Source organism: Lontra canadensis, unplaced genomic scaffold (assembly GCF_010015895.1).
Source record: "Lontra canadensis isolate GAN:19392208 unplaced genomic scaffold, GSC_riverotter_1.0 scaffold20, whole genome shotgun sequence".
Classification (NCBI taxonomy): Eukaryota; Metazoa; Chordata; class Mammalia; order Carnivora; family Mustelidae; genus Lontra; species Lontra canadensis.
In genome coordinates, this window is record NW_022631014.1 from 12,006,882 (window position 1) to 12,028,929 (window position 22,048).

General features: G+C 39.9%; 1 protein-coding gene across 5 annotated transcripts in view; it reads left to right on the top strand.

Annotated features, from left to right (window-relative positions):
• Positions 1 to 5,023, top strand: part of RBMS3 (RNA binding motif single stranded interacting protein 3) — a 691,543-nt gene extending 686,520 nt beyond the window's left edge. For all 5 annotated transcript variants that reach the window (XM_032861016.1, XM_032861014.1, XM_032861020.1 and 2 more), the window contains one exon: positions 3,301 to 5,023. In XM_032861016.1, coding sequence (XP_032716907.1) covers positions 3,301 to 3,307 — 7 coding nt within the window. In that variant the 3' untranslated portion in view covers positions 3,308 to 5,023. The remainder of the gene's footprint in view (positions 1 to 3,300) is intronic.
• Positions 5,024 to 22,048: the final 17,025 nt, after the last annotated feature.

Genomic DNA, 22,048 nt, shown 5'->3' on the forward strand with positions numbered 1-22,048 from the left:
TGGGGTGTGAAATTTGGATGAGGGTAGCTGAGTGCCTGGGAAAAGTAGCTTAACCCATCACACATAGATTTAGTAATATAATGTCTATACTAAAGATGTTTTGAAGAAAATTACAGACATCCCGACAGAAGGTTGCGGGATCTAAGTTTGAGAAGTAGAAATGATGTGCATATATGAATAGAAAGGTTATATTTGGGATCTCTTGCAGCAGATATTTTACTATTCCAAATTCCACTTTCCAAACTAAAACACAGTTCTTCACATTTTGTATTCATGCTTTTTTTTCTTCTTCTTCTTTCTTGTTAAAAGAGGCTACTCACGCAAAAGGGACTTTAGGTGGTCTTATCTGCAAAGGCAGATGTGATACCTGTGGTTTGTTTTGGAAGTTCTGTGGAAATTCCAGTTCCTGTCCCAGTTAGCAGGGGGTTTTTTGTGTGTGCTATTTAAGAAATCTTAAAAATCTTTAAAATGACCAGGGCTTGAAAAATATGAGTCTTCAAGCACAGTTAAATTCTAATTGCCACCTACTAGTTGTCGCTAACCCCTCTGGAGCTTCCTTTTCCTCTTCTTTAGAGCAAGAGATTAGATCACTGTTCTCCCAAGAGTGTAAATTAGGGTTTAGTGCTGAGAGGGGATTTACCACCATTCCCCGGAGTTGGAGGTGGGGATGGGGGGGATCCCAGGGAGTGTGAGCAAACACCCCCTAACCTAAGTGAAACGCTTTCTTAATTGCAGTTCTCTTCAAAGCTATTTAAAATGCTAATGGCCGGACCGCCTAGAGGGCCAGATAAATCAAACATTTCACTTCCTGAAAGATTAGCCTGTAGACTGGACTTCCTACTTGGGAATTCTGAGAGTTTTTTCGTACATATTAAGTTACTAAAAAACGTAACAAAACGTTCACTGTCAACAGGATGATTATTTTGATACTAATTGAAAAGATTCATTCTTTAAACACATTTGATTTTGTACCAATACCCTTCTTGGTTGGTGCCCTACCTATATGTTTAGTTTACCTGTGGGTAGTGCAGGATTGGGAGCGTAATGTGCGGTTTCCCCCAAACTGGGGGACGCTGCATCCTTAGATGATCCCAAAGACGTCTTTCCATCTCTAAAAGTCTAGAATTCTAAGCCTGTGGTTTGCTACTCCCTGATCTATTCACTCTGCTTTCTTCGGGGGCTGGAGGGGAGGATGAGAAGTTTCAGCACAATACATAAGCCTACGTAAACGTGCTTTCACACCTCATCTAGGACTGAGAAGGTGGATGGGAGTGAATTCAGTTCTACTAAGTACCAACGCCTTGTCCCTTCCAACCGCAGCTAGCAACCAAGAAAATGCAAAAGACAACCATTCATTGCTCCCCATCTGCTGGCATGTAGCAAGAGACCACTTGGTGGGAGAGGGCCATTGGGAACATTTGGTAAGGTTACAGCTGAAAGTAGCTGTAACTGAGCTCATAAATATGGATGCTTCAAGACCAGTGCGCATGACATACCTGAGCAGTGTGGGTGTTCAATGTTAGGGTAGCCCATTGACTAAGACACCATTCATGGAGTAGCTGTTCGAGAGAGTCACTTTGTAATAGGCATCTCCTGCTAAATGAATAGCAGTCAGGTGGAAGATGGGAGTGTGAGGAAAGAACGGACGAGAAAACAAAAAATGCAAAACCCAACAAAGGGAGGTTTTGTTGCCACAACCAGGTAGATTTGTTTAGAAATAAATGGAGTTAAGTCTGCACTTTGCAAAGGAATAGAGATCAAATATATACCCTGGCTCCCATGACTGCTGCTAATAAAGTTTCCCTAATTGTTGCTGATAGTACAGAATTTTTAATTGCATTTCTTCTTAAAAGAAGCCCCACTTTTTCACATAAAACTCACAAAATATGTATTCTTAGAAACTTAAACTTTTGGTTAAAAATGGAAATATTGACTATCAGCTAGGTGCTTTTCTTACGTGATTATAAGAACAAGTTTATCAGGTTTCTGAGATACCTAGCTGCTTCCCATGAGTGCTTTTTGCAAATTAGGAAAAAGAACCTCTCTGGATCATCCCAGACTACCGGGCTGTGCACCTTAAAGCATCCTCGAGGGCATTTTGTGAATTTGAATAAAAGCCACTTGCTCAGAGCAAATGCAGCCCTACCCAGAGGACACAGTTTGGGGATCAGACTTAGGGTGGCAATTTAGCCTTCACAAACTCTCTCAGCCATGCATCTCGTGCAGTGATTGACCCTGTACAACCTCAACAATGCTGAGGCTTCTTCACTTAATTAAGTGATGGGGCATCAGAAAAAACTGCAGAGCACTGAGACAAGTGGGCTTCACCAAAATTGACCTATAGTGTGCCTGGGTAGCTCAGCTGGTTAAGCGTCTGCCCTTGGATCAGGTCATGATCCCAGTGTACTGGGATCCAGTCCCAGGTCAGGCTGCTTGCTCAGTGGGGAGCCTGCTTCTCCCTCTGCCTACAGCTCCCCCTGCTTATGTGTGTTTTCTCTCATTCTCTGACAAATAAATAAAATCTTTAAAAATTAAAAAGTTGACCCATAGATAGTTTCAAAAATCATTTTTATAGCACATCCCTGAAGTTATTTAACAAAATTCTAGTCTGTGGTGGCATAAGTATAAGTGGCCTTTGTCTAGTTAAACAGTTTTTATGTATTTACTGTCTGCCAGATTTCTGGAGAGTAAAAAGTCGTAGAATATAGGGCCTGTTCTCAAGAATTAAAAATCTTGATGAGATGGGTGAATAAGGAAGAAGGGGGAATGAGAGAAAGTGAACAAAACCCACTGCCTCTTAACTGTCTTACTATTTTAATGGCTCAGATAAGGCTTCTGTGAATATACTTGGTGAATAACACAGGAAGACACACAACCATTGCTGTATCTTGGGTAATACAGGGATGGGCACATTTGCTGAGTGAGTTCGTGATGTATCCCACAGGAGTTTTGAAGGGACTACATTACTCAAAGAATTTCTGGGGTACCTACAGCATAAGCCAGACGTTGAAAAATAGGTTCTGCGCACAAAGGGAGTATTGCTTGTCTGCCTGTATTTGTCAAATTTGCTGCTTTATATTGAAAGATATTCTTGATCTGTTAGCCTTGATATCTAATGTGAGCAAACTCTCTGGCTTAAATATATATTTGTCTGAAAGTGACAGGACTTAAAACTAGTACAATTTTCTAGATAGTGAAAGGGCTTGGTATCTTTTAAAGAGACCTCACTGGAAAAGAGCACATGAGGTGATTTCACAGTTGCTTTGATGTAACGAACACTCAACTCATTTGTTTCCACAGACCATAAACAAGACTGAAGAATGTTGGTCGGAAACATTGCCTTGAACGAAGAAACTTCATTGAACAGGAAGTTGGCTTCCAGTTTGCACAGGCGTCGATGGAATGCTTTCTTTCTTTCTTTCTTTCTTTTTTTTTTTTTTTTTAATTTTCTACTTTACCCAGTGAAAACAAAGTGTTTTTATGTGCCGTGCAAATGGTTCCTTCATGTGGTCTGACAGTTTATTTTTGCCATCATTTTTTTTTTTTAAAGAAAAAAATCCCAGAAGAGGAAACAAACAAAAACCAACAACAAAACAAAACACAGAAGGTTGACATTTTATCTGGAAGACCATTTGAATTCAGAATTTACCAGAAGATGTAGACAGATTTTTGTTTTTTTAAACAGAAAATCAGATATCAACAGGTGGGCAAAGCAGAAATGGAAACAAATTGTCTTCCTTGGTAATTAAGCTACCCTTTCTTTTCCCCTTTTTGTTTAAATCTAGTGGGTTGGTTTTTTATTTTATTTTTTTCTTAGAAATATTTAGGTAAGGTTTATCTTGAATCTTAATTGCCTTAATTTTAAGGACGTCAAAGGCTCTCAAGGCAAGCTGTCAACGTCTTGTTAAAAAAAAAAAATTCAAGAAAGAATTGAAATATTGTGCCGGCTTTAACTGGTACAGAAGTTTAAGACTATGAGTTTTTAGGGTGAAAAAAAACTGTACAGTTTAAAAGAAAATGTTTTTCTTCATTTGAAGAAAATTTGTTGATAAAAGAAACCATGGCAACTGCAAGAATTGGGAAAATGCTGGGACTTTTCATGAACTTTGTCTTAAGTGTTGAATCATTCTAGAAGGCTAAAACATTTTACGGTAAAGTTATTAATGTTGGTTTAAAAACAACTGCATTAGAAATAATGCGTGTTTGGGGGGCAGAATGCAGATTTTTTTTATTTACGAAGCGTGATCGCTAGCAAAAGCATTAGTGCTTTTTATCTGCAGTCTTTTTTATGAGCTTTACAAAGTTTTTAGTCAGCTTTGCTTGTCACATTGCAAAACCTAGCTTAAGAGCATTAAAAAAAAAAACTTAAGTAGATAGGAGCTTATGGTCAAAAAGTGCAAAAAAAAAAAAACAAAAAAAGCAATAGATAGAGAAATTGTTGACAATTTCTGTAGTCTTTCCTAGTTGTGATCAAATTCAGCCTATGGATGGCCTATTTTATACCAAAGATGAAGTGGCACCCTATTGCAGTCCAGAAGATAGAGGTTGTTTTCCATTTCTTCTCTTTTCTTTTTAAGAATTTTATTTGACCTACATGGCCGGACCAGTTCTTACTTTGTTGTTTGTTTAAACTACCTTCCACTGGTGTTTTATATACTGCAAAACAGAACACAACAAAAGGTGTTTTGTTTTTGTTTTTGTTCCTGTTTCTGTTTTTGTTTTTTTGTTAACATACATTTGTTGATTCTAGTAGAAAAGCTTGCACCTGCTGTGTTCAGCAGTTTCCGCAGGAAGAGTTCTGGATACCAACTGACAGAGCCAAATGGCTTTATATTCAATCTGTGAGCTTTTCTGGTTCCTTACTAGCTCTCTTGAATGGTGACACCTGTGTGGATGGCCACTGATATGTGGAGACCCTTGTTTAACAGGTTGAAATTCCTTTCTGTGAACTTTGAACTAAAGGTCCTTCCCGGAACTGGTCTGAAAGGTCACTTGTCAAAAAACAAAACAAAACAAAACAAAAAAAGCAGCTTAGTGATATTCTGTTAAGTGATGAGTGGTCTCCTGAAAAGGTCTCATTGTATTTGTAACAATAGTCTTCCTTTTCAATCCAACACCTCTAGGTTTTGTCTTCTCACCTCAGTCTTTGTTCATCTACCATGAATAGTCACCTTGATTCTGGGGCTATCTTCTTCTTGCCTCCTGTCATTGCATTTTCATACCCTGGTGTTGTCAGAAGAAGGACAAAAATAGACCTTTTGTTTCTGTTTAACTCTCTGAGACAAGTAGGACCAATCAGATTGAGGATTCTGTTAGTGGAGTTTAGGTAAGCTTTTAAAATGCTAGTTGACAATCAAGAAATTGTATGATTTATATTGATAAGAACCAAAAGTATTAGGTTTGCTCAATCTTTAAAGCCAAAGGAGATATATTTGCATTGAGAATGATGCAAAACTTTGTCTAAAATGAATTAGATTGACTTAACAAACATCTCTGCATATTTGACTCATGGAATCCATGTTCAACCTGTATAGTTTTACCTGAAATTAAGACTGATGGAAGTTTGTTAGTTGAACCATGCACCAGAGTTGCTTTCTGAAGGGATCATTAGAAGCAAAGAGGGGAAAGTCTTTGCACAAACGAAGTCCGGGGAAATTGTCTTAGTCCAGAGGGAAGAGGGAAATGCGTGAAGTGCACTGTTAAAGAAAACAGGGTAGGCTTTTAAAAACTACCAAAAAAAAAAAAACAAAAACCAAAAAACCCTTAAAAGGCAAATCACATTCCCATTAGGTCAATATCAGAAATGAGTCTGGCTGTTCTGAAATTGTCAGTATTCAGCTATTTGTGACCTGTTAACAGAAACGGGCCCAATTCTTTTATTTGAAACCCCATGAATTGGAAACTCAAGTTTAGAAAGTGGCTCCCTATCTTTGCAGTCAAATCAGAAGCATGAATGGATCCAAGAAAATGTAGCATGTGCTGCTACAGAGAAATTCCATCTGGTGACACCCATCCTTAATGGTTTTCCATGCTCTCAAGAGAATCCTAGATGTGTGCTTTCTTCTGTTCTGTCCTTCAAGCATCTCATGTATTTCAAGGGTGGCACTTAAGTTTTATCTTTGCGAAGCAGGCCCCTGAGTTACAGGGGGTATAAGGAATATGTATAGGAACTGTGCTTTTTGTTTCTCTTTTTCAGTCTCTGAACTCTTTGTATAAATAAGGATTATCCTGGGCATAATTCATTTGACTATGAAACCAACATGCTTTCTTTTGTTTCTGTAAAACACACACACACACACACACACACAAACCTTAATGTGATACAAAGAAAGTCTCATTTACGCAATCAACAATGAGGCTAAGAGGTAGCTACCATGTGGCTGATGAATGTGCCTAGGTAACTTCCTGTTTCTATTCAAAACTACTGCTTTATTTATACATTCAGAAACATTTTTTTCAACTATGAAATTTCAATGATCTCAATTTTTTTAAGCCACTTCAGGCACAAGGAAATTACCTGTCATTTTATGTGTCCATGTGTGTTTTGTGTTTGGATTTTTTTATATCATGCCATTCTAGAAAATATCTTATTTCAAACCAAAAAGAAAAGAAAAAAAAGGAAAAATGGCACATGTTCAAATTTGCATCTGTCATCTTACCTAATGACTGTTTTTAAGAGTCAAGTCTGGGGGAATAAAAAAAAGCATGAACAGGTAAGCAGCATCGCATTGTATGAAGACAAAAACAAACCAAAATATGTGTTCAATATATACAGACATCAGAATCTTGATTTAATCCGCAACTGATATTATGGTGATTCTAATCCTATTTAGGACACTTTTTTTTTTTTTAATGTAAGTATTCTGGTTCATCATATTTCCAAACATTTGTTCAGGTATTTCCATTTTTTCCTTTTGACTTTAATTGCCAAGGCTTCTAAATGTCAGAAAACAAACCAAAGCCACTATCCAAGTGGGATAAATGTTATCTTGTTCAAACTTTAGTTACATGGTCAGTGGAGGAGTGGGTTTTCTTGTAACAGCGATAAGGTTTTGTCAGGGAGACAAGTCATGCATAGTGACTCAATGCATGGCCATGTGTTCTGAAGTTATCTTGGACCCTAGGTAAACTAAAGGAGATGCTAGCAGGTGCTGGTGACTGTTTGTCCTTGAAGACGGGCACGCCTTGATAGTTGCAGGTGACATAATATTCTTAAAAATAACAAAAACAAAAAATCCTGTATCTGAGTTCAGTTTGGCTGTTTCCTTGGTAAATTTCAATCATTCAGATGTTGTCTCCATGCTTCACTTGAATCAATTCTTCCTGTGACTTTAACAGACCTGCCACATTTGACAGCATGTAAGACTCACTTCCACCCATTCTAGTGAAAAACTACATGGTATTAAAACGCTCATATTAGAGATGGAAGGCTGAGAGCAGAAAAAGGCTGGATGGAGCAGCAAGGTCACTGTCCCTGCAGAATACATCAACCCCTTGCAAAACTGTGCAAAAATCATTTCAATTCATGTATGACAAAAAAAGAGTAGCTTTTTTTTTTTCCCTAAAAAAAATTTGTTTGAATATTTGGGAATTCTATGTATCTTTTACGGGGGCCTAAAGTCCCCATTAATGAAGAGTGAGATTTGATTTGAATAGCACTTTTGCGGTCTTCTTCATGATTCCGAAATTTCAATGGACTGTCTAGACAGATTATAATGTTAGTAGGAAACTAAAAATACATTTGACAATTCAGTCTCATCCTTAATTTGCGTGCGCGAACCACTGCAGATGAGCTGATAAGCAGAGAGAAATTCTTAAGTGGGTTTCAGTGATAAATGCTTTTAGATGATATAAAATCAAATGAAGGGGAATATTTATGTATGTGTATAAAAAACATTCAGAACATTTGAGGAATCACACCTCCTAACAAAGTTTAAACATGTCATAGAGCCTTGATCTACATTATCTTGTCCACAGTAGGAAGTGAAGGATGAGATTTTGTTTTTTTGTGTTATTGTGCCTGGCATCCTTCAAATTTTTGAGCTCACCGAGACTGACAGCATCTCCCTCCAATCTGAGGGACTGACGGAATTTAAACAGGCTCATTGATTCTGTACACTATCCTTTTGCTGTGACAGAGTGATAATGGGATTTCATTAATGAATCAATTTGTTACAAATGACATCCACTGTGGCACTGGGAGACAGTTGAGTCTAACTCAAATTCAACACTTCTTACCCAATATTCTTAAATATGAAATCGGTCCCTTCATCTAAGTGCTCTCGGTCTTGGCTGTCCTTTGTGGACTGTACTGAGTTAAGGAAGGTACAAAGCTAAATACAAGATCTCTGAGTGGCCCCAAAGATCTTTTCCCATGTGGGACAGGTGAGCTCACCCCAGATTGGTGGTTTCTTTTCTCTTTCGTTTTATACCCCAATACATATGCTCCTTGTGACATAAAAAAATGTTGGATAACTTCTGCTCCCCTGGTAAGAAAAATAATATTTTAAGAAATGCTTCTTCTGTTCAGGAAGCTTTAAAGCTGGAGCAGAGGTGAGGTCAAGCTTGGAGTCTGCAGGAATAACCTCTAGGCCACGGAATCACACTTATCTTCCATTTTATTCACTCCAAGTTCGTAACTTCCCCAGTGACGGAGTCTTGCAGAAATACAATCACTCTCAATTTTTGAAGGGCTAACTATCTACTTGGTAGATTTGTTTTGTTTTCTTTTTTCAACTTAATAGTCTTGGGCTCTATTTCCTTTTATTAGCATTTCACCCTGGGGGTGGAAAAGAAACATTTGGAAATCAAATTCAAATCAGTCTTTTTCTTTGTTAAGTCTTAATTTAGCGAAGGAGTTTAAATTCATTATTAAAACAGTCAGTGCATTTTATACCACGGATTTTTATTATCCATAATATTCCTTTCCCATCCACTGCAAATAATTGAGAGTTGGCTGTATTCTTGCAAATACAAAGGGAAAAAAAAAACAAAAACCAAAAAACTGTAACGAAGTATTTGGCTTCCCTCAAAAGAAAGCTGTTTTGGTTTCGTTCACTATTGAAATTTTAACCAGAAGAAAAGGTCAACTCAAAATTGAGTTATGAGAATATAATAACATCTTGTGGTTAAATATATACTCTTATCCCTATCTTAAATCTTTGGCAAAAAAAAAAAAAGCATCGTTTTATTATTATTATTATTTTTTTTTTATTTTGCATCACAGTAATAAGGGTGAATGACCTTGACACTCCAGTGGATTTTTTCTGATCATTTCAAATTTAAGTATTGTCTAAAGTGTAACTTTAGTGTTATGCTTTGTATTTTAAACCCTCTGGTCTTAGATTCTTAAGAAAGATGCTCTGTCCTCCTCCCCAAAATATGTCATTTCCTCATATATGAAAAAAATGAGTTATGTCATACTTTTCAGGAACTATAAAAACTATTTCAAAGAGACACTTGAAAAAGTTTTCTCCATTCTGGAAATAAATGTTTCCATTTATTTAAAAAGAAGAGGCTTATAATTGGAATCTTAAATTTCAAAAAATAAATGTAAAAGTGTACTTGCTATGAAATACCCTGTTTCTTAAAAAAAAAAAAAAAAGGGACACAGCTTCTTTTAAAACCCTTGTTTTGGGCCATATTTGACTTCATGAAACTTCTGAAACATCATTCAAATTCGAACTTTATTTACGAGCATTTTGTACTGCTGTCTCTGTCATGGAAAGTTCTGTAACTCTATGGTGTTTCTGGTTTTATTTTTAATTTTTTCATCTGTACCACAGTCAAGTTAGCTACCATTTCCCCCATTCCTTGGGCTTTCTGTAGATCAGTGGATGTTAGGTTTAAACTTCTGTTTTCTTTGATGAAGCTTTCAATAAAAAATGAAAATAAAATCAATCAAGTAGGCCGTTGTGTTTTCCTTCACTGCTCCAGAGATGGGTTGAGGGAGGGACTGGTGGGAGGGAGCAGTGTCTCTATTTAATCAGGTATGCCGCTGGCTTCCTGCAGATTGCTTCCAAAAAAAAAAAAAGAAAGAAAGGAAAAAAGAAGAAGAAAGAGAACCATACCATCCATGGTAACAAAAACTAGGAGAGGAGGGTACATTCTATTCATGCAAGGGTGGGGGGGATGGGGACTTTTTAAGTCTTCCTAATGTCACACATGCTTCCTACTCTTTATGCTTCAGGGTAGTCCAGTTCCTATTCCAAACACACTTAACATCTACCAATACTGAGTACATCTTTTATAAAGACCAGGAGATAGAGAGTTATACACAAAAAAATTCTTTGACATTTTAACCCTGCAAGGATTAAAGTCCAGGTCAACCAAAATCAGAAATGTCCCTTCTTCAAGCTATGGAGGACTGTGGTAAGCAAACAGCAGAAACTCTATTTCTCTGGTACAGGATCATCTAAGCCCACTGGGAGCTCCTATTCCAGGGCCACAAATATTCTGTACACAAATAACACATATTTGCTGTTTTTTGTCAATATTTAATTCTACTATAGGAGACAAGAAAGCAAAGGAGATAAATGAAATTCATACAACATGTTAAACACAGCAAAGAAAGTAAACTCTAAGACAAAATAAGTAGAGCATGTGAGTCTGAACAAAAATAGAAATGGAAAGATGAAGAAAGCACTACATATTTATGATGCACTAAATATGCATGGACACCATGTATTCATGGTATGCAAAATATACATAAGAAACATGAGGCAGTCAGTATTTTTGAGGTCTCAATTTGGTCACCCTTTGGCACCCAGAGCAACTTATCGGGCTGGTCAGTGAATTTCCATTACCTGCCCTTCCCTCTCTCAGAAGGAGCATGTTCCACTCGCTCCTTCCTTCTGTGGCTTGTCTTACATTTTAACTCTGATCTCGGTAACACAGTCGGTGGGAGAAGGATGATGTGGCGGAGGGAGAGGCGGGATAGATGAACACTGCAGAGCTTTCAGCTGTGCGGTCCTTCTATTCCTCTTGAACACTACCCTGAATGAGTTGACCTACCCCATGGCTTTCACCTCGCTTCCTGCCATGAGTTTTTAATAGATTACTAAGTCCTTGCTTTCAGCATCTTTATTTGACCTGTGAACCCCTCTGATTCATGACCTCTAATATAACATGCATGATAATGTACAGGAAGGGTACTATTGTAACAAGGTCATTTCCTACATGCCATCTTCCTGCTTTATACTATAAGCACCCAAGAGAAGATATGGAAAAAACTATCAACCAGTGTCAGGCTCTGAGAATGTATCGCATACATCCCTATGAGTAGCCCATATGAGTAGCAGTTCTCATTGTACTTCGTGGCATAAGAAGCAGGAAGAGAAACCTAGAAAAATGAATTACTGAAGAGTGTGAGAAAATAAGAATGGGATGACGACCTTGAATTTCACTCACATCCCATCAGAGTTCTTTTTGGAGCAATGGTTCTTTTTTGTTTGCTTGTTTTTCAGGAATTACAGGCTTTTAAGAAGGTAATACCAGTACCACTACTCGTATGTACAACATTTTCCCTTCAAATCACAGGATGCTTGGGAACTGCCTGAAACAAATTCATAGGCTTCTGCTGAAGAAGAATTATGCCTCTGGTTTCGAGGTACAAAGATAAGAGGAAAAAGACCTGAGAGTGAAGAAACAAGCTACCTTTACAATGGTGTCCCTTGTATATAAAATAACCATGTTTTTTTGCCTTCATATTTGTTTTGTTTTTACTGCTTTGTAATTTATTCTCTCTGAGAAGAAATGAGTGCTCCTCTAACTCTTAACAGTCCCAGCAAAATTCACAATGGGTAACACTTTGATTTTTAAAGGGATACTGAGAAAGGTTAACTCTTTGCTGCTTTCCGAAGTTAGTTAAGTGAAAAGTAATACAGCTCAAACATAATCTCAGAACATTTGGTTATCTTTCGAATTTTGGTAAATGAGTGTCATTTACAATAATGACGAAAAAGTCTCCCTTGTATCAAAGGCTGTCTTTTCATTTAAATACTGAACAACGGAGGGAGTAGCCTACCGTCAGGAGCCTCACCATCCTGCCCTTAGGAGGTTGCAGGTTACTATCCTGACAAAGCGGTCAGCAGGTGGCGCTGTGGAACCAGCCTGCAGAGAAATCCAAACCCACATCTCAGATTCTGCATTCCTCAACAGAACTCGTGATACAAAGTTTGGCTCCTTTAAGAGCAAGAGTCGCCACCACTGAGCCTTCACCATGTGCCAGGCGCGCCACAACCTCGATGCCATACAACCCTCATAAGACTGCTCTGAGGTAGGTGCTATCACTGCCTCCATTTTCCAGATGAGGTTTGGAAAGGTGTCCCACCACCTCCATTTTCCAGGTGAGGCTTGGCAAGTTAGAGACCTAACCTTGAACCTATGTCCAGGAAGGGCTAGAGTGTCTTTTAAAAAACAGATCCGGGGTCACCTGGGTGGCCCAGTCAGTTGAACGTGGGATTCTTGATTTCGGCTCAGGTCATGATCTCACAATCATGGGAATAAACCCCGCATGGGGCTCTGCCCTCAGCGCTGAGTCCGCATGAGATCTCTCTACCTCTCCCTCTGCAGCCCTCCCCCACTGCTCACACACTCTCTAAAAATAAATAAATAATAAATTTAAAAAGAGATCCAAAATCTCAACCCCTGAGTTCTATGGTTTCCTCCTCTGCAATGACTTTGGGAAATGCCAATGTGGGAGATAATTTTGCTATTATTTTATTTATTTTTTTTTTTTTTCAAATATTTGTCTCACTTGGCGTGGGATTTTTGCTGGTTCTGTAGAGGGCATTCAATGTTCATTCTAATCACTTTGGTCACAGAAACCCAACAAAATTCACATTTTCCATCCCACAAATAACTTGCTGTTTCAATCATCTCTGTGATTTGTTCTGGAAAGAAAGCATGTATCTGCCAAATAGATAGACATAACTTTTCATTGACTCATTCATTTAACAGTGCTTGGCACACGAACATTCCATAAATATTTTAATGACGAATAGAGTAGACATGGTTCTTGTCTACGAGGATGTCATATTCTAGCAGGCTCTGGTTTATGACAACATTTTAGATCAGGGAATTTTGTGAGCAATATGTTTAACTTTCCTGTGGCTTGATGCAAAGTAGGTGGAAAACTTCCTAATCTGAATGTAGCCATGTCTTCTCCCATCCACACTGTGTGGCGGGGTCTTCCAACTCCCTTGCCTGTCCCCTAATTTGGCCCCTCAGCAACGTGGCTGGACATTTCACTGTTACCCTTTCCCCAAATCACCTGGGCCATTTAACACTTTTGACATCAAGGAGAGTGGAATCTGCCATCCTGAGCTGTTCATAACTCTAGTCGTGCTGAAGGATTTCTTTTCCTTTAGTGCCCATGGTTCTCGGTCATGCTGCTTGGAAGAATGAAGGGGTAGACCATCGGAAGCGTGATGGGCAGCAAAGCAAAAGCAAAGTTTTTTGAGCAATAGTGCACATCTCCCAAAGGAATAGGGAGGGGACCCAAGAGGGTTGCCCCCGGAGTTTCTAAGTCTCGGGGTTTTTATGGGTGTGTTGATGACTATTTCCCTGAGCCTGTCATCCGGTCAGGTTTTTTGTCATCCACCTACCACGTGGGAAAGGATGGAGAGCTTCTTCCAGGGTGGTGTAAAATCCTTTCAAGGGTGGTTTCCTATTAGGGTGGGGGCCCCTGGTCCCTGCCTGCCTTCCTTCCAACTATCCTTCCTTCAGAGCATCTATTATCTACTACCACTGATCTCACAAGCATGCAGGAATGTGCAGTTGCCACCACATTTTAAACATGAGGGAATCTGGACTTTGAGAAGTTACAAGACTTGGCCTTGTTTTCATGATGCAGATGGGATCCAAGCTCAGAATCTGCCAGATATAAAGCCAAAGATTTGCCTTTTCTGTAGCCCTGGATCCACTGATGTGACTTGAAAGGATACACTATGGATCCAAAGTAGTTTTTCTACTCTCTGACCTTTGACCAATGTAATTTTATTCTTATAGGTAGGTCACAAAATATTGGAGAAAGTGCTGGACAATCAGGGAAAAGATCTTGGATCCTCACTTAAGACATACACTTTGTGAAACATGTTTTCCCCTCTCTCTAAAATGCAACATCTTTATCTATCAAAATGCAAACCTTTGCTCTGGGTTTTTCATGTGTTTGTTTTTTATTTATTTAACTTGTTAAAGATTTTATTTATTTATTTGAGAGAGAGAGAATGAGAGAGAGAGCATGAGAGAGGAGAGGTCAGAGGGAGAAGCAGACCCCACCCCGCCAAGCAGGGAGCCCGATGTGGGACTCGATGCTGTGACTCCAGGATCATGCTTAACCAACTGAGCCACCCAGGCGACCCTGTGTGTTTGTTTTTTAACAGCAACAACAAAATGATTTATCTGCAGCACAGCCCAGTCATCATCACTTCACAATAGGACAAGAGCAAAGAGTCCTACCGCAAGTGTCAGTCCATCCAACGTGGAGCTCCATGCCTCCTAAGCCAGCAGACCTCTTGCCCTCAGAGACCCATGCCCAAACCCAAGCTGAACACATGAACAGGCCAGCCACAGGCTGCAAGCTTCCCATCTACAGTATTCTACCCTGGGTATCCTCAGTAAGGCCATCTCCCAGGCTCTGGGCCACCAGGGAGATTTCCGTTGTGGTGCAGTTAAAATGGGTTTATGTGTCACATAAAACAAGAGATTACTCTGTAGAATCTGTTGTTCTGTAGAAGGTTTAAAATGGCTCCCCCAACTCACACATGTAATCCTGATCAGCAGTGACCACTCTTCCTCTGTTCACCAAAGATGCTGCTGCTCGAAATGATTACCACCTCAGTTCCATACCCCTTTCTCTGTTGCCCTTACTGAAGGCTCCCATCCTCACCTAAGAGAGAAAGGAATCCAGGTACTTTCCCAGGTTCAGAGGCTGAGAGGAAGGGCCCTGCTGGCTTAGGGAAAAAAAAAAAAATTCCTTCCTTTTGTTTCCCTCAAAAGGTTTTTGTGGAGATCTTTGCCAAAAAGTTTTCTGGTCCATTCCCAAAAAGTTTTAGATTTAGAGGACAAACAAGCACAAAGTCAGGCAGCCTTTCCAATTAAGCACTAAGTTTGAGGATACAAGATGCAAGGAAGAGGATATAAAATCTCAAGTTGCTTTCTTCATTAGCTCTTCTAGAAAGACTCAGAAGACGGACACTAGGAGGATGCCACCTTCCCCAAGCCTTGGTGGGACAATTCCTAAAATTCTGCTATCATGGATTGGTCACATTTGACAAAGTCACAGTGAAAGAGACAAGAAAATAGAAAGGGAATCTCTTAAGGAAACTTTTTAAAAAGATTTATTTATTTATTTTCAGAGAGAGAAAGAGAGAGCACAAGTAGAAGGGACAGACAGAAGGAGAAAGATCTTAAGCAGACTCCTTGCTGAGCACAGAACCTAACGCTGGGCTCGATCTCATGACCCTGAGATCATAACCTGAGCTGAAACCAAGAGTTGGATGCTTAACCAACCAGGACCCTGGTACCGCTTTAAAGGAACATCTCACTCAAGCATCAGGGGCTCTGAGTAGGGTCCAAAGGTACTGATGTTTGGTATCTGAGCTGTTTTTATAAAGTGAAGAGCTCAGCGGGTGGCGGGGGGGGGGTTCCCTGGCTCACACAGTTGACTGAGTGTCTGACTCTTGGTCCTGATCTCAGGATCATAAGATTGAGCCCCTATTGAGTTCCCCATTGGGCCCCCCAACTAGCCCCACATCAGGCTCCATGCTTGATGTGAAATCTGCTTGAAATTCTCTCTCTCTCTCTCTCTGCTTCCACCCTTCTCCCCACTTGCACTTTCTCTCTCTCAAAATAAATTTAAAAAATATTTTTTAAAAAATAAAAATAAAGTGAGGAGCTCATAAATTGGGGGGGAGACTTAAGACAAGGAATAGAACCCACAGATTGGGTAAAGGATCCCTGCAGTGCTAACGTTGATATTTGTTTCTGCTAAAATCCTTCTCCAGTTTCTCAGGAAACCTGAGTTAGTTATACCAAGCTGTCAGCTGCATGTGCAGGACTGAGCAGTCACTTCCTCACACTCCTGCTACAAAATACTCCCACTTGCCTCGATCAGAAGGATGCTAATGGGAATATACTTACAAGGGACATGGGGAGGCTGAGGGATGCTCTTGTCCACCTGCTCACTGACACAGTTCTGGATGATGGCACAATTGGGCCCATGGAGAGCACAATGTGGCACCTGAGGGTAGGTTCCCTGACAGTAATTTGGGGTATAGAGATGGGGCACAATGATCAAGTGAATGTAGTCCAGCCAGTGGAAGCTGATGTGGAAAGGATGGGTGGACAGGGGATGGTGTCACGTGCTTCATGTTCCAGAAAAGGGCTGGAAACCTGAGACATGACACTACCTGCTTGCCAGATCCTCTGAAAGAGGAAAGTCCCTTTCCATGAACTCCCCCCGGCATCTGGGGAAAGTGTGGCCTCCTAGATACTTCTGTGAGTGTCATTTAAATAGACTAATAAGAAGGCAAAGGCCAAGGATGAATGGCCATGCCTTTGAAGTTCAAGTCAACCTCACTACCTTTTGGCTGACACAAGAAGTGGAGGGTAGAATCGTAGAACCCAGCACTACTTATGTTTCCACATCCTTTGCCATATGTGTTGTGTGATATCCATCTCTGTGCAATTTTGGTGATCAGGGAAGGCTCAGAGGAACCTCTTCGTCAAGAAAGAAAGTGTTTGGTTGGGCTTTCCTGGAGCCAGGGTTCCTGCATGGGAACAGAAGTGAAAGTAAGATAAGTGGGGTTGATGGTGGCAAGCCATGGTGACTCTGACTAGTTGGTATGGTTTAGTCTCAGGAAAATTTAGGCTAGTATATGCCAGAGATCTCTGAAACAACTTACTGTGTGGTGGAGGGCGTCCCCAGGATCACTACAATGGCCCCATTGTTCTCCAGGGTACCCACAGCACGTTAGCCTCATGCTCTACAATGCCAGCATGTACCACAGGGGACATCCTAGGACCCGTGGCTTCCTCTGCTTTTTGCCAGGGGCCTGTTCTAATAGCTTGTCCAGCTAGGGCAAGGGAGGGGCTTCAGCCAGGAGGGCAATAGAGGGCTTCCTCACCTATACAATTTGGACCCTCTGTTCCATAAAAAGCACCAATCCTGAAAGAAGAAGGAGTCTAAAGATGCTGAGGAGGACCATCTTAAAGAGCTTGGTGGTCAGCCATGTGCTCCAGCCCCAGCCCAGAGAATATCACTCTGACCCTTTCCTTTGTACAGGTAACCGTATCCTGGTTCCACCACCATGAAGGAAAAGGCAAAGAAGGAAGAAAGGTGAGCAAGCAGGCCTCAAGTCCCTTCTTCTGGGAGGATCTTCTGGGCCAAAAGAAGTCTCCTAATTTGGCCTCTTTGCATCAGAACAAACAAAAACAGCAGTCAAGACAAGGCTAGCATGCCACTCCTGCTCTACCAGGCTGGGGGTTCAGAGGCCCGGGGTCATTCAAATGGAGGAGCCCATTCCAAGAGCTGGTCCCTTGCCTTACCCACTAGAATTAAAAAAAAAAAAAAAAAAAAAAAAAGGCTTTTTGTTTGTTTCTTCTTTATTGTTTTCTCCCATGGGGAAATGGATCTAGTGGAATTTTTGACAGAGGCTTTTGTTTCTGTACCCCCAGCCAGCACCATGAAGGACAAAAGACACTTTATCGAGATTCTCCTCCATCTTCCCTGGTGGGGTTCCGGGAGGAAAAGCATTTAGAAGATGCAAATCCCATTATATCTGCATCTCCAGGGTAACATCCTCTCACACTAGCCCACATAGTCTTTAGTAACACATTTTGAATGTTTAATTGAATCTTGTTAGAGGGTTTCTGTGGTATGCTGGGTTGAACAGTGCCCCAGTCCATCTCCAAAAAGATACAGTCAAGACCTCTTCCCCCAGAACTTGTGAATGAGACCTTATTGGGAAGCAGCAACTTTGATGTAATTGAGTTAAGATGATGTCATACTGGGTTAAGGTTCATTCTAAATCCAATATGACTGGTGTCTTTATAAGAAGAAGGGTAATTAGACACAGAGATACACATAGAGGGAAGACAGTCATGTGAGGACAGAAGCAGCAATTGAAAAGACGAAGCTATAAGCCAAGGGATGCTGATCATGCCGGAAGCCAACAGAAGCTGGGGAGAGTCATGGAACAGATTCTTCTGCAGAATCTTAGAGGAGCATGGCCTTGCAGTCACCTTTATTTCAGACTTCCAGCCTCCAGAACCATGAGAAAATAAATTTCTATTGTTTTAAGTCATTGAGTTTGTGGTAACTGGTTATGGAAGCCCTAGAAAATGCAACATTCAGAGTCCGCTCCAAGCAAACAGATGGTCTGGTCCTGGTTTTCCCAGTTGTTACCTGTTCTCGCAGATTTTACTTTAGTGGGTTGTCCTGTAACCTCAGTTTGCCTGACGGGTTCCATAGGAGTCGTGAATCCTCAAGCTGCCTAACATTTCCAATGCTGTCAGTGTGGGAGCTTTCCAGCTCTCTACATGTCTGAGCTGAAACTGGAATCCTCAATTATGTTCATTTTTAATTTCAAAACCTTAAACAAAGTTCCTTAAATGAGACATTGTGCTCCAAGGCTGATTAGGAGCAGACAAGAAGAGAAAACTTTTGGCTTCTCTATGTGGCAAATTCTCTGTTTCTCCACTGTCTTCCCATCTTTCCAAGCTGAAAACAAAACAAAACAAAAAGAAAAAAAAAAAAAAACCAAAAGGGAAGATGGCACAGGACAATGAACTCCATACTATCGTGCTCGCCTTCATCTTACCTGGGTGTTGATGAAGTCCGCCATCTCCTATGGGTGGGACTAGTGTGGGAAGACCTGTGCCAGTATTTCTGATGGGAATGGACCATCTTGAGATAATTTCCCGGCTTCTTCCAACTCCTGCACTGGGAGTCATTACGGCAGGGAAAGCCAAGCAAAAACTGGAAGTCTATTGGCTTCTAAAGGTAATTTCCAACCGTAACTGGGGCACACTCTATCCAGCTCTCTATCCTCATCCCTGCTGATAGCCAAGGACTCGTACCTAACATTTCAGAAATCTTTTCCCCTCCAAGACTTGACATTTTTAGGCATTCCCTTTTCTGGTATTCAGTCAGATTATTGCAAGAGTAAATTTGTCTTATATAGTCTGACCAACTAAAATAAACTTCAGCTTAATCATCTTCACACATAGACAGCCATATTCATAAACAAGATGTCTACTACCCTTCGAACTAGGAAATGGACCTGAAAACATGGAGTAATAAAAACAGACTGTCGTCTAGGGCTTGAGAAGGCCCCGACATCCTTCTCCACCACAGCAGCAGGGGAGGTTGAAAGCGAAGGCGTTCAGGTCACATGACCTGTCTCTGCACCTCCGAGTTCCATGATGAAGTTTTGAAAACCTGGCTTTTCTTATGTGTAAGATGAGTAAAATAATAGTCCCCATCTCATATGGGTTTCACAAAGGTTAAATGAATTAATAGACAGAAAGCATTTAAAAATATGACTAGTCCGTGGTAAGTACTCAGCAAGCCTTGGACACTGCTGTTTTATTGAAGCTTGGCTGTAGTATACGTTACTAACTTAAAAATCCGTCTGCAGCAGTCCTGAGTTCTGTTCCCTGAGGTCCTCACACCTGGCCCTGTGTTGGACATTGGTCTATGAGGGCTGCTGGCTTGCCTACTGCCACCCGCGGTTGAAACACTGTGTCTTCTCTGTTGATACTTCCCGCTGTCTCCTTTAGGGAGTTGGACCCAGTCTCAGAGGCTATAAACACGTCTGCTTTTTGAATGAGTTTCCTATTTGCTTCCTTTTAGTTCTGCCTGTGTTTAGTTATTTCATAAAACTCCTATTTATATTTTCTCTGGTTTGTTGCCTTTATGTCTTTGCATCTTTGGCACTCTCAATTTGGAATTTTCTTTATTCATTAAAAATTTTTTTCCTTGTTTTCTGATTGTTTGTAATTGTTATAGAGAATTCGGAAAATGCAAACAGATTTATGGCAGAAAATAAATACCTACCATGTATTTCACAGTAGAGAAATTTATTTTCTCTGACTCTTTACTCTTTTATATGCAATTTAAAAAATACGAATTTAAGATTCTGTATAATTTCTTTCATTTATATTGTGAGCACTCTCATTGTATTATTTTCAATTGCACCATTTTAAACATTAAATTAAATTTCCTTAAATAATCATACCATAATTCACCCATGGTTTTCATTAATAAAACCAGAAAAATTGATAATTCATGGTATTGAACAACGATGAGCAATTTACTTTTGAGAGGCTGAATTTTAAACTCCGTAGGTAAAAAAAAAGTCAGCTTATCTTAGCAATACCCAGAACATTGCCTCCTGTTATTTACTTTAAGCTGCTTATATTTATTGGTCATTGCACTCAGACTCCGGTTGAAGATTTCAGGCCCCAAAAGGAAAAAAATAGAACTTGAGATGGTGTATGGTGAGCCATACTTATTGTTTTTTCTTTCTTTCGTTTTGATGACAATTTTATTTTCTCTAAAATAAACAGGTAAAATTGAATGTCAGGGAGTTCAAATTTTGTTCTTACTTAGGACAGTAATTTTAAACTACTGAGAGATGGTTATTATTTATAAATAAAAGAAGATACAGAGCAATGTCTGCGATGCCACAAGCTGAGTGGCAAAAAGGAAAATTTGTGTGTGTGTGTGCTCCTATGTGTGTTTTAATATATGTTTATTATATTCCCTTTGCATTCATACACACCCCTCTCCCACAGGGATAGAACGCTTCTAAAAGTATTCACAAGAAACTCATTACTGGTTTATTCTGCAGGAAAAACCTAGTTTTCTAAGGAGATTTTTCACTCCCTACCCTTGTATCTTCAACACTTTTATTTTGTGAACGTGTTACTTCTTTAAAAAAAAATCCCTAAATAAAATAAACACTAGTGGAAAATTTTAAAGAGTAAGAAAGAGCTGAATATTCATGACAAAAAATATGCATCTGGGTTTTGAATTCTCCAGTCCTCTGAAATGAAATGGTCGAATTGCCAAGAGAGAAGCATTATTTAGGGTTTTTAATTTTATAAGTATCAGAGACCTCTCTAGCATTTGATAATATCCTCTCAGAAAATGTTTTTAGAGGCAAATAAAATTCAGAAGGAAAAAAAAAGGCATGTTTGATAAAATTACCAAATTTTTAAATGAAAAAAATTGCTGCGGTAATGTAAGAATGCTTTTATTAAATGCCATAAATAAGATTTAGTGACATGCCTAATGGTTCCTGGAATTTTGAATTGTCTGCAACAATTGTTGTGTGGGGGTATGAAATTATTTATAATTTCTGTTGGTGACACAGTACTCTTAACAGTATTGTGGTTTGTTACTTGTAATTGAAGGAAATATTACATTTCTGCTGGATGTTAGTAAAAATAAAGAAATACAGTTTTTCTCACTGACGTTCAGACTCTCAAAATAGTATCCTTAGACTTTCTTGAAGGGTATGATGAGAATCCCTGCTGGTGGAAAAAAGTAATAACTTTGAATCGACCCACTGAACTAAAACATTGTGTAAAGGCCATGATGGAGCACTAAGCCGGTCTGAGGGAATCCAAAGACTTGCTACAGAAGTGATGTCTGAAGTAGATCTTAAAGGACAAACACAAATTTGCCAAGTGAGGGAGTGTCTGGGTGGCTCAATCAGTTAAGCATCTGTCTTCAGCTCAGGTCATGATCTCAGGGTCCTTGAGTCAAGCCCCAGGTCAGGCTCTGCACTCAGCGGAGAGCCCGCTTCTCCCTTTTGAACGCCCCCGCCTCCCGCCTTCTCCCACTCATGCTCCTATACTCCCTCTCAAATAAATAAATAAGATCTTAAAAAAAAAAAAAGATCATTACAAGAGATGGATGATGTGAGCCATAGTAGAAGAATGTGGAAACCTGTGGAACAGCAGCATACAGGGAATTATCCCTCAAGTGTAGAGTCATGAGAGGGTTGGGGGAGAGGAGAATGGAGGGGAGGGCAGG